The 13,115-nt window shown below is 48.1% G+C and overlaps 1 protein-coding gene across 3 annotated transcripts in view; it reads left to right on the top strand.

The window, feature by feature from the left end:
* Nucleotides 1-13,115, top strand: part of WDFY2 (WD repeat and FYVE domain containing 2) — a 450,542-nt gene that overhangs the window by 171,550 nt on the left and 265,877 nt on the right. For all 3 annotated transcript variants that reach the window (XM_069205446.1, XM_069205445.1, XM_069205447.1), the window contains one exon: nt 8,532-8,586. In XM_069205446.1, coding sequence (XP_069061547.1) covers nt 8,532-8,586 — 55 coding nt within the window. The remainder of the gene's footprint in view (nt 1-8,531; nt 8,587-13,115) is intronic.

Raw genomic sequence — 13,115 nt, forward strand, 5'->3', positions numbered from 1 at the left:
GGTGTTTTGGGGGGGGGGGGGGGTAATGGGTATGTGCAGTGGTCATGCTTAGGTGATGGGTGTCCATAGTTTGGGGGTGGCATGCAGGGGTTGGTGTTGGGTGGGTTGTGCTGGGGAGACATTCTCAGGGAGGATGTGTGCTGGGGGGTTGGGGGTGAGGGTGGGGGTTAGCATGCTGGGGGTGGGGTGAAGTGGTTGGCCTTGTACTTACCAGAGTCCATTCCTCCGTGTACTCCAGCGAGGCCATCAGGATGCAGGATGTTGAGTACCTCCTGCTCCCATGTTGTGAATTCGGGTGGAGTGGGTGGGGGTCCCCCGCCAGTCTTCTGCACTGCGATGTTGTGTCGCGAGACCATCGAGCGCACCTTCCCCCGTAGGTCGTTCCATCGTTTGCGGATGTCCTCTCTATTTCTGATGGATACAACTACCTGTGGATTCCTCACCTGATGAATACTCCCATGGCGCCAGCATTTGACGGAAATCTTCTTACTAGTCTCTGCACGTCGACGAGGACGTCACTCTAGCCCACGCGACGCCGTCTGACGTCATACAGGCAATAAGAAGTCCTCGCCGACGTGCCGATGACAGTTCCCTTTTTTCCGTGCATTCGAAACGGTTATCTTCGAGGGAGTTACTGTTACCTTCGTGGTTACAGTGTATTGTCTGCTGCGTAGTCTTCTCTGCGGTAACAATGTCTCAGAGGAAGTCGGGTTTCAAGCCCTGTCGAGAGTGTGGGGGCAAGATGTCAGTTACAGATCCTCACTCCGACTGTCTATGGTGTTTGAGCTCCGACCACGACGTCTCGACTTGCGATTCATGTCAACACATGAATCCGAAGGCCCTCAAAGAGCGCGAGGCCAAGTTATTCATGGCAAAGTCAAAGAAGAAGGAGAAACATCATAAGAAGTCTTCTTCGCCAAGGTCTCACCGGCGTCATCGAGACTCCCGGCGCCGTAGAGACTCACCACGTCACTCCAGCAAGGAGTCTCGTTCGAGGTCACCTTCGGCTCGGCGTCGGAGGACTTGGGAGGTCAGCCCCACGGTCACGCCGCATCCATCGACGCCGTTGCCCTCTCCGGCGTCACCGACTTCACCTGGTCAGGCGTCAGTGATTGAGGTGGTGCAGCCTCTTGTGTTTTCTCCGGCGTCGCAGACGTCGAGGCCGGCGTCGGGGTCGCCCTCGATCCAGGCACCCCAGTATCCGGCTTTTCCCACTCCTGGAGCCGATAGTACCGCGTTTCTTAATGCGATGTATACCATCTTTCAGCAGATGGCTCCAGGAGCTGCTCCGGCTGGTCCTTCGGGGCCCTTGGCCTTTTCGTTGGGTGATCCTGCGCCTCTTCGGCCGGCACCCTTTATGCCCTTTCTCCCTTTTGGGAATGTGGGCTCGGCGCCGGTGCCGGCGTCGGTGGCCGCTCCGGTGGCTTCGGATGTTTCGGCCCCGGAGGTTGCCCCTCCGTCGAAGTCAGGATTTTGCCCTGTGACTCCGGTTGGTCCATCGGCTCCAAGACCTCGTCCTCCGGCTCCTGCCTCGGCGCCGAAGCTGCCTGTGGCGCCGGACGCGGCGTCAGATGCTTCTGGAGATCGGCGCCGTTCTTCGACGTCGGCGGAGGCCATGTCGACTCCGCGTATCGAGGAGAGACTTCATTCGAGGAGGCGTGCTCTCCGTCTTTTAGAAGAGCAAGAGTACCAGCGAGTCCTAGAGGAGGGAGAGATTGAGGACTCTGGAGACGGACTGCATGGTCTGGATACAGCCAGTGGGCTGGACACTTCCCCTGAGTGGGACCTTTCATCTCCAGGGGAATATACGGAGGAGGCTGCTTCCTTTCATGCTGTGGTGAGGAAGGCAGCGAGCTTTTTGGACCTGCCTTTGCCGGTGGCAGAGGCAAAGCAGAATTTGCTGACAGAGGTATTGCATCCGGCCTCTGCTGCAGCTGAGCCTCTCTTGCCATTTAATGAGGCTTTGCTGGATCCGGTGTTGGAGGTGTGGAAGAAGCCGGTGTCTTCCTCGGCCGTTCATAGGGCTGTGGCCAGGAGGTATCGAGCTGCACCATCTGACCCTGGCTTTCTCTCTAGACACCCTACGCCGGAGAGCTTGGTGGTGCAAGCCTCCTGTTCCTCAAAGTCAGCGCCTGGTTCCTTCCCGACGGTGCCTGGAGACAGAGACTCCAAGAAACTGGATGCGCAGTCCAAGAAAATATTTTCGTCATGCAGTTTGGCGTTGAAGGCCACCAACGCCACGTGCATTCTGGGGAGGTACATCCATGCGCTGATGGATGATATTTCGTCTTCATTCACGGAGCTTCCCCAGGGTCTTTTGGATGTGGTCTCGGACGCCCAGGCTGCCGCGACCCAGATTATCCAGTCTGGGCTGGACACGACCGACTCGGTGGCCAGGGCGATGGGCACGGCTGTGGTGGCAAGAAGACAGGCCTGGCTCCGAAACTCAGGGTTCTCTGCGGATGTGCAGTCGACCCTGCTGGACCTCCCGCTTGATGGGGACAGACTGTTTGGAGCCAAGGCAGATTCAGCCTTGGAACGATTTAAGGAGAGCAGAGCCACAGCCAAATCGTTAGGACTGCAAGCTCCTTCTTCCTCTGCCTCTTCTAGAATTTTCAGGAGGTTTCGGGGATTTGGGCGTGGCTCTTATTCCTCTTCCTTTCGGGGGAGGTTCCAGCAACCCGCCTCTTCCCTCCCCTATAGGTCATTTAGAGGGAGGGGGAGGGGTGGGGTCCGTACCAGAGGAGCCTCTCAACAGCACTCTGCCTCTTCCTCGTCCTCTGGAGGGGTGCAGCAGGGGAAGCAGCCTTAGGCTTCCACCGTTTCCCACTCACTCCTCTCCTGTAGGGGGAAGATTACAGCGTTTTCTCCACAAGTGGAAGTCTATCACAACGGACACTTGGGTTCTCGGCATTGTGGGAAAAGGCTACGCCCTTCCCTTTCGGGAGTTCCCGCCCCTCATCCCGCCCCGCCCATCTTATTGTTCAGAAGAACACCTCCTGTTGCTAGAACAGGAGGTTCAAGTCCTCCTTTCAAAGGGCGCGGTAGAGTTGGTCCCAGAGCAGGAAAAGGGTCGAGGTTGTTACTCAAGATACTTCCTGATTCCCAAAAAGGATGGTCAGTTGAGACCAATCCTGGATCTGAGGATCTTGAATTGGTTCCTCAAACAGGAAAAGTTCAAGATGCTGACCCTAGCACAGGTGCTTTTGGCGTTGAACAAGGAAGATTGGATGGTGTCTGTCGACTTGCAGGATGCTTACTTTCATGTCCCGATACTCAAGTCGCACAGGAAGTATCTCCGGTTTGTGGTAGGGTCGCAGCACTATCAGTTTGCGGTCCTCCCGTTTGGTCTTACTTCAGCACCTCGAGTCTTCACAAAGGTGATGTCAGTGGTTGCGGCGGAGCTCAGAAGGAAGGGGATAGCAGTATTCCCTTACTTGGACGACTGGTTGATCAAAGCCAAGTCCCCGGAGCTTGTGTCGCATCATCTGCAGTCAACAACCCAGTTGTTGTTCGACCTGGGCTTTTCGGTGAACGTGCCCAAATCTCACCTGGAGCCCTCTCAGCGCCTCCTGTTCATAGGGGCAGTACTGGATACAACATTGAGTCGAGCCTTTCCTCCGCCTCAGCGGATTCAAGATATTCAGGAATTGGTTCCAATGTTTCGAAATGGAGCGGTAGTTCCAGTCCTCAAGGTCCTTCGTCTGCTCGGTCTGTTCGCCTCCTGCATTCTGTTGGTCACGCATGCTCGCTGGCACATGAGGGCTCTTCAGTGGTGCCTCCGAAGGCAGTGGTCTCAACACAAGGGAGATTTAGAAGGTACTGTCAAGATCTCCAGAGATGCTGCTGTGGAATTGAAGTGGTGGATTGCGGGCAACAATCTTTCACAGGGGAAGCCGTTCGCGCAGTCGCCACCAGTGGCCACGGTAATAACGGATGCCTCCACCCTAGGATGGGGAGCTCATCTGGGGGATCTGGAGATCAAAGGGCTTTGGTCTCCAGAGGAACAGGTGTTTCATATCAATCTGTTGGAGTTACGGGCTGTACGTTTGGCTCTCAAGGCCTTCCTCCCATCCCTTCGTGGTCAGTCGGTACAGGTCCTGACGGACAATACTACCACGATGTGGTACATAAACAAACAGGGAGGAGTAGGGTCGTACCTTCTCTGCAGAGAAGCTCTTCGGCTATGGTCCTGGGCAAAGGACCATCAGATTTGCTTGGTGGCAAATCATCTGGCCGGGGTCTTGAATGTACGTGCGGACAGTCTCAGTCGCCACTTCTCGGCAGACCACGAGTGGCGTCTCCATCCAGATCAAGTCTGTTTAATCTTCCAGATGTGGGGGTTTCCTCGGATAGATCTGTTTGCCACTCGGGAGAACGCGCATTGCCCGTTATTCTGCAGCCTCCAGTATCCGATGCAGGGAGCGTTGGGGGACGCGTTTCAGATAACCTGGTGCGACCAGTTGCTTTACGCGTTTCCCCCCATACCCTTGATTCCTCGAGTGTTGAGGAAAATTCGCCAAGACCGGGCCCAAGTCATCTTAATAGCTCCGGATTGGCCAAGGAGGGTATGGTACTCCGACCTTCTCCAACTCTCACTGTGCCCTCCGCTCCGTCTCCCTCTCAGGGCAGACCTCCTCTCGCAGGGGCAGGTTTTACACCCCAACCTCCAGAGTCTGCACCTACATGCTTGGAGATTGAACGGGGCAACCTGAGTTCCTTCTCTCTCCCGCCTGATGTAGTGGATGTTATCTTAGCGGCCAGGCGACACTCCACTAAATCTATCTACGCTAATAGGTGGTCTAAATTTGTTATGTGGTGTGGAGAGAGACAGATTGATCCCTTACATTCTCATCTGTCACATGTTTTGTCTTTTGCACTGTCTCTAGCGCAGAAAGGTTGTGCAGTAGCTACCATTAAGGGTTATTTGTCGGCCTTGTCAGCCTTCATTTGTCTTCCAGACCAACCATCGTTATTTAAATCCCCTATTGTTCTCAGATTCTTGAAAGGTCTTCTGAATCAATATCCTCCAAAACCATTTGTTATGCCTCAATGGGATTTGTCCTTGGTCCTGACTTTCCTTATGGGGTCCCCTTTTGAGCCTATGCATTCTTGCCCCTTAAGATATTTGGTTATTAAAACAGTATTCCTGGTAGCTATAACATCTGCAAGGAGAGTGAGTGAGTTGCAGGCCTTATCGGTTAAACCCCCTTATATAACGTTTTATGGGGATAAGGTGGTGTTGAGGACCAAGGCTGCTTTCCTTCCGAAGGTTGTTTCACCCTTCCATTTGGCTCAGACAATCACTTTGTCCACGTTTTATCCTCCGCCTCATCCTTCAAAGGAGGAAGAAAGACTACATCGCCTGGACCCAAAAAGGGCGTTGAGCTTCTATATTGACAGAATGAAGGATATCAGGCTGGAGGATCAGCTGTTTGTCGGATACGTGGGCAAGAGGAGAGGAAAGGCAGTCCACAAGAGAACACTCTCCAGGTGGGTTGTTCTTTGCATTAAAATCTGTTACTCTTTGGCAAAGAAGGATCCGCCTGAGGGCATTAGAGCTCACTCCACCAGAGCTAAGTCGGCCTCTTCGGCCTTGGCCAGGGGTGTTCCTGTGGTTGACATCTGCAAGGCCGCAACTTGGTCGTCCCTTCACACTTTTGTGAAACATTACTGTTTGGACTCTGAGGTCAGAAGGGACGGTCATTTTGCACGGTCAGTGCTGCAGGATTTCTTGGTTTGACCATTTAGGCACCCACCGCCGGGCGTGGTACTGCTTTGGGACTCTATTCATCAGGTGAGGAATCCACAGGTAGTTGTATCCATCAGAAGAACGAGTTACTTACCTTCGGTAGCGACTTTTCTGGTGGATACATTAGCTACCTGTGGATTCCTCACGGTCCCACCCGCCTCCCCGTTGCCTTTTTGGTCTCTCCAAGCAATCCTTGAGTGTGCTCCTTTTGGTCTTCAAAGTTGCAATACATTTTGCATGTATGATATTTGTATATATGTGTATATTTATATATAAATCTCTATATATATTGGGTATATACATGATTCGTATGTATAAATATATTTATTTGTTTAAAAAAAAAAAAAAAAAAAGGTTATATTAAATCTACAGCTATTTTATTGCAATGTTGTGTGATTTACAATATTAAGAGATGTTGCTTTGCTCTTTCATTGCATTGGGTTATTATTATTATTCTCATGCACGTAAAAAATGTTGGTACTGTCATCGGCACGTCGGCGAGGACTTCTTATTGCCTGTATGACGTCAGACGGCGTCGCGTGGGCTAGAGTGACGTCCTCGTCGACGTGCAGAGACTAGTAAGAAGATTTCCGTCAAATGCTGGCGCCATGGGAGTATTCATCAGGTGAGGAATCCACAGGTAGCTAATGTATCCACCAGAAAAGTCGCTACCGAAGGTAAGTAACTCGTTCTTCTGGGATGCTGTCCCACCGCGTTGACCCTGTCCACGATCCGCTGCCAGAGCTCCGCCTTCCTCGCTATGGTGGTGTGCTGGACCTGTGAGCCGAAGAGCTGGGGTTCCACTCTTATGATCTCCTCCACCATGACCCGAAGTTCTTGGTCCGAAAAGCGTGGGTGCCTTTGTGGTGCCATGGGGTGGGGTGTATGAGGTGTGGGGTGGTGTATGTGATGATGTGTGTGTTGGTGTGTGGTGCTTTGTGCTTCTATGTGGTGTGTGTGATGTTGCGGTGTGCCTCTGTGTGTCTGGCTATCTATTCTCTGATGTGTGTCTCTCTCTCCTTCGTCTCTGGTTTTTTTTGGTAGGGGTTTGTGGGTGATGTGGGTGTGTGTTTTATATGGTATTGGATGTGTGGGAGTGGTGTGTGTATGGGTTTCAGGTGTGTGCCTTTCAAATTGTCCAATGTGGTAGGGGTTTGTAAAGGTGTGTGTATTTTGACCGCGGCGGGGTCTACCGCCAATGGAATACCGCGGTTGAATGACCGCCGCGTGGATTTGCGGGTCATAATGGGATGGGCGTATTTCTGTTGGCGTGGCGGTGGAGGTGTGCTCTTCTCCAGTTTACCGCTGGCCGCTGATGTGGCGGACTGCAGTGGAGGGTGGATTTTCGGAGGTTTTGCAGTTGTGGGTCAGAATGTCCGTGGCGGCTGGCCGCGGCGATATTGTGGCGGCCTTCTGACCGGCGGTAAGCGGCTTTTACCACCGAGGTCAGAATGACCCCCATAATTCCCTTTTCCAAATTTTAAACCTATTCCAAGACTAAAGGAATTTAGCCTGTCTTCTACAGGATTCCACTAAGGGAAAGCATAGGTTAACCATACTTGCATTACAATACTTTATAGGTCTTACTACATGCGCTGTACGTTATTGTTTTTTTTTCTCCTTGACTAAGGTAAGAAGAATTTTGAATTGCAATGTCTTGTCCTAAAAGTCTGTTAGTGCGCTAACACCTTTGAGACGAATTAAATAATTGGAAATGGAGAATGATAAATCTTTGAGGCGATGCCAGCAGGAATGTGAGGCACTGCTTCCTTAGCAAGAGCTTTACTGAAGTGCGTGATGCTAATTCCTTGAGTTAAGTATTACACAGTCTTGTCCTGCATACCCAGCAGTCTTCTATGCAGTCTTCCAGTAGGCTTTGTTTGATGTCTTGATCACCCATCCTTTCCATAGCCATTCCCAGGGTCGACTATATTGCTGGTAGCGCCTGGGACAACAATCTTTTTGGGCACCCCCTCGGCCCCACAATGACCTCCTTCTCTGTGGATTCCCCCACTACCACGCTCCACCAGTGCCCGTCATCTCTCCATAGACCCTCTCTCACATACATTTAATGTATTTTATAGCATTATTCATACCATTGTAGGGTGTCAGAGGACCTCACGTCACACACCCATTAACAGAGCCAATGAATTATACATGTGTAAATCATTCTATTGAAAATGTTACATAGGATAATGGGGTAGTAGGTAGTGAATTTTAAGAGTGTTTGATCTGGAGAAGCACAAACCCAGGATTTAAAACATACCACAGTGGTTGGTTTTACTAATAAGAATGCATTCCTACCCAATTGAACCCTTGGTAGATGGAAAGTGGTTTGCTGCACTGATCATCGTTGCTGGTCATTGTCTATTTTTTGCTATATTCTTGTTTTTCCTGATACTGACGGTCATGACTTCACATTATGGTGTTTATGAATGGGTTGCCACAGCATATGCTGTCCTACTAAGTAGTTGAACATGTAAAGAAGTGCTGCTATTTTAAACCGAATTTCTAAACTGAATTATGATCCTTGGTATGTGCATGAACATCAGATTAGCTGTGCCATATAACCCCTTGCTAGGTTTTCTGTTCTGTCCACAAAAGACTGATGATGTAACCTAACAGAATAAGAATGCATTTCAAAGTTAAAAGTGATGTCCAAATGATGGTTTGGCCTATAGTTCTTTTAAAAAACTCAGTAGCACAAAGTAGATCACAAAATAGAACAGGAAATCAAATATTAATTTATATTAATTGAAGCCTTTTTCTTCCTATACAGGAATTTATTTTAGCTGAAGACTACAACAAAATGACACCAGTTAAATCTTATCTCGGTAAGAATGTATGCTTTTTTTGTATAGTAGTGGGGCAAGGTGATATAGGATTATGCATGGGAAAGGAGAGAGCATATCGTAGCCAAGGATTTTACTTACTCGTGATAACAGAGCAATTTCACACTGCACTGATATGTGGATGTTTCTGTGGACTGGCTTTTGTTGCATTGCAATTGCAGAACACATTAAGGAACAGCAAAGTTATATGTGAGTGTACTGATGTTGCTGTGATGGGTAGAGCCATGTCTTCTTTCGTGTTTATCTTGTAGGGTCACACAGACTACTGTCTCCCATTTCACATTGTCATTGTAAGCTTGTATATTTGATATGAAAGCTATCTCTTTGTTAGTCGTTCGGACTGACAGAGGATCTATACTCTTGGGGTATAATCTGTAAGAGCAGAGCTCTCTCTTTTGTACTAATGTTGCAGATTTCCATAATTGACAGCAGATCTATTTCTCATTCTGTCGATGGTACTGGCTCAGACATGACTGCAGAGTTTTGATCTCTTTCATATTGAACTTGCACAAGCTACTTCCTTCTTGTGTTATGTTGAACCTTGCATCTGACAGCAGAGCAGTCTTTTGCTAAACCTATTCTACATGCTCTTGATCATTATGTTTTGTTCCTCTGCTCTTGCAGGGGCTCACGTCTGTGATAGCAGGGCTATTTATTCTATGTGGATGTTTGCCCTGCTCTCATGCATGGTGGTAGGCTGAAGAAAGCCTTGCCCCATGAGATCCATAGCTTAGTGTGTGATGGCAAAATTCCTATGTTAATAATCATTGCCTCTGAATGTTTCACATGCCTACCAAGCAACCCCCATCAACCAAGAGTAGGCTCTGAGATTTACCTTATTTATTCACATAGTTTGATAGAGCATGAACCATGCTCCTTATGGTGTAGAAGGGTTGTACTGGTTTTTGGGTGTGTGAAATTAATTAAAATTACTGTGAATAAATCGGGAGCTGATGAAGAAGTTCATAGAGAAGGCAGAAAATGTGCATTCACAGCTTTCAGAACAGTCAAAACTGCACTCATAGCAAATAAGCGTCCACTTGTTTGTGGACCTAAGATATAGATAAAACAATGACTGGTTATCCTTGATTCGAGTCATTGCTTGTTTAAGGTTAGCCATGGCTTTACATGGTCCATGAAGGCTAACCACTGGCCTCTTGCTATTGGCTATCAGCAGAGGGTTGGCAGTGTTCCAAGAGAAGAGTTGTAGCGAAATCAACTGTTGTATGGGTCTAAAATCAGTTGCAAACTGAGCCGAGGGAAAAGTCTCAAGCTCAGAGTGGCAATTACTTCAGTTAATCAGGTGCTTAAAGACTTTATATCTTTTTAGGTTTGGCTTGACAGTGCAGATATTGCTAAATTTTATGTGATCAAAACAAGAGTTTTCAGTACTACTACAGAGTCGGACTGTGACTCTTCCAGCTTTTGGTTTGGGAAAAATAGTGTGCTTCCAAATAAAGAGTACTTATAGTCCAAGCAACGGTGATCATTGTTTTTTGTTGTTGTTTTTTTTAGTTAAGGTGCGTGAGCCAGGCAGCCTTTATTCACTAAGGAAGGCTCACTAATGCATATGGTATGTAATTTGCCTTTTAGGTCATACACATGCCACAGCAATGCTGTTAAGCAACATATGATACATAATTGTGGTGGGTGTTCTCTGGTATCGGCACAGACGAGAGTAGTACAGTCAGGAAAAATGTGTTGCAGCATTGCAGTACCAGCACCCACACCCCTTTCTGCTATCAACTTCAAAATACAGTTTTGTGTTTGAGGTCAGAATGGTATAATGGGCTACGCTGATATACATGTTGGCATTCTGTGAGCGAATGGTGTTTTTTCCCTAAATCGTAAAAATTAATGGTTGTATTTGATCACTGATGTTAGGTATGCTCAGCCGTGTTTCCTGCAGTTTGAAGTGTAATGTGTTCTGATAATTATTCAAAATAACACCTTTATATTTGAGTGGGGGAGTGCAAGGTGAATGATAAGTGAGTGCTAGGTGAATGCTGAGTGTTTAAGTGGAGGGTGAGCACAAGGTGATAGATGTGTGAGTGAAAGGTAAGAAGTGTGTGAGTCTAGGATGAGCAGTTTGTGTGCAAGGTGTAAGTGCAGCGTGGGCGCTGTGTGTGCAGGGCCAGTGGCGCTTACGTGCTGGGTGATTGATGTCTTAGTGCAGTGTGAGTGTGCGGGATGAAAGTGTCTCGCTGCAAGTGGTGTGTGCGTGCCAAGTGATGAATGTTTGAGTGTATGGGGTGAGCAGTCAATATGCAGAGTGGATAGTTCATAAGTAGAAAGGGTGGGATGTACGATTGTGTTCAGGATGAGAGGTGTGTAAGTGCAGTGTGAATCGTCAGCTTGAGTAATATTTAAGTTCAATTTGAGTGGTAGGTGAATGGTGTCAGTAAAATACCAGTGGTATAAGTGCAGGGTGAAAGGTGTGCAATTGCAGCACATGCAGTGTCTGGATGTAGAATGAACAGGATGTGCTTTGCTGATGCAGTGCGAACAGTGTGCGAGTGTACAGGGTGATTATGTGCATCGTGTGCAGAGTGAGCAGTGTCTGAGTGTACAGTGAGATTAGAATGAGCGGTGTGTTAGTAGAGTGTGAGTGCTGTAGGAATGTGCAGTGTGAGTTGTGTATGCTGGATCAGCAGTGTGTGTGCATGCAAGGAGTGGTGTGCGTGAGTGCAGGGTGTATTGTGTGAGAGCATGGTGAGTGGTTTGTGTGTGACAAGTAAGTGCTGGGTGAGCAGTGTAAGGGCTGGGTGAGTGCGAAGTGGGAGGTTCGTGAGCAGAAGATGAGTGGTTTGTCTGTGTGCAGGGTGTGGTGTGAGTGCAGACTGAGAGGTGTGAGTGCATGGTAAGTATTTTGTGTGTGCTGGGTGAGGGTTGTGTGAGTGCAAGGTAAATAATGCGGGAGTGCTGTCTGAAAGTAGTATGTGCAATGTGAGCATTGTGTGTGTAGAGTGTGTGGTGTGAGTGTGTGTGTGGTTAACAGTGTGTATCAAATTGAGTGCTGAGTGTGTAGGGTGAGAGATGTATGACCATAGGATAAGCTTTCAGCATGAGTGGTGTGCGAGTGCAGGATGAGTGGCATGTCAGTGGTGTGAGTGCTGAGTTGATACGTTTTATCTATTTTCCAAAGAATGCAGAGGTTAATTTTCTATATTTCCTGGGGCGAAGGTCTTACACAATGTCCCACCTCGAATCAGAAACCAGTCTACTGCAAACATTGCATACCCCACTGAGCAAGATTTGTTCTAGGGAATGATCGATCACATGAACTATTACTCTGAACAATAAATGGAACCCCAAACCCTCTCTCATTAAGGAATTACACACTCAAAGCACTAGGTTATATGGTTCCTGCTTAAATAATAGGTCTGCTTATTTAGGACGGCAGAGCTTCAGAATGTAGGAGACAGAGTCCATCCACACCCTCAGCAACTGTCGGCCCAACGTCTGGCTAGCCCTCAGTGCCTCACCCAAACCTCCAAACCCACTGGGGTAGAAGGTGATTATCCCAACCTGAACATGACACTCTGACTCCCCAGGGAAGTCATGGAAACAGATCTTACCCTACTGTGGTATTACTCATGTATGCCCAGGTGGGACACAAAGAGATGTGAGATAGGTTTTTAATACATTTATGGAAGTAATCTCAATATGGCATATAGAGAGTGAGCTTTATTAATTAGGCAGGAGAAACAAAGCAAAGTAATGACCATTGCAAACACGGTAAAGAAGATAAACAACCCAACCATGGTGACTGTCTTTCTAGATGTTCTAGAGGTTCTGGAAGTTCCTACCTAACCCTAAACTACGGTGAGAGCATAGTGGGTGTACCCTTCTGCCTGGCCTGGTCTAAAGGATTAGCCCCAACCCCATACATGAAGATAGTGTCAAGAGTCGGCCTGCACTGTAGATGGCAATCCTCTCAGGGGGCTGGTAGATGAGCGCCAGCAAGCTGCATGTCACATAGCATTTGTCCCAGGACGACCTTGGCTTGAATGACCTCTGCCCCTTCTGGGTCAGTGCACAATTTATGTAATAGTCAGACTGTGTTGGAAGCACAGTTCTGATGCAGTGTTGTGTCTAGATGTTAGAAGCTCTTTCCCGAACACACAACATAAGAACTTAGATATTGTGTACACTGTTCCTAGCCTTGAACAGAAAGTACAGATTACATGTTGTGCAAAGGCTAGCCAACAAGCAACTCGTACCACATATTCCTAGAAGACTATCTTGCAAGAAATGAGTGTAAATGTCATTGCTAAAAGCAGCTTAGCTAAAGCACATAAATACTGAAAATGTTAAAATGAAGCTGAAAACAGGTGGAACCGACACAGGTCCAAGAGGTGGTTACAACAACTAGAACACAAAAAGTGCATTCTAAATATTTTTTTAAAGTAAAAACCTAGTGTAGTGCACAATATAAATGAAGACTAATAATATGGCCCCAGCAATGGTTACCAGAAGCATGAATAATAGATGCCACTCCGACAGTATTG

The sequence above is a fragment of the Pleurodeles waltl genome, chromosome 8 (genome assembly GCF_031143425.1).
Source record: "Pleurodeles waltl isolate 20211129_DDA chromosome 8, aPleWal1.hap1.20221129, whole genome shotgun sequence".
NCBI classification, from domain to species: domain Eukaryota; kingdom Metazoa; phylum Chordata; class Amphibia; order Caudata; family Salamandridae; genus Pleurodeles; species Pleurodeles waltl.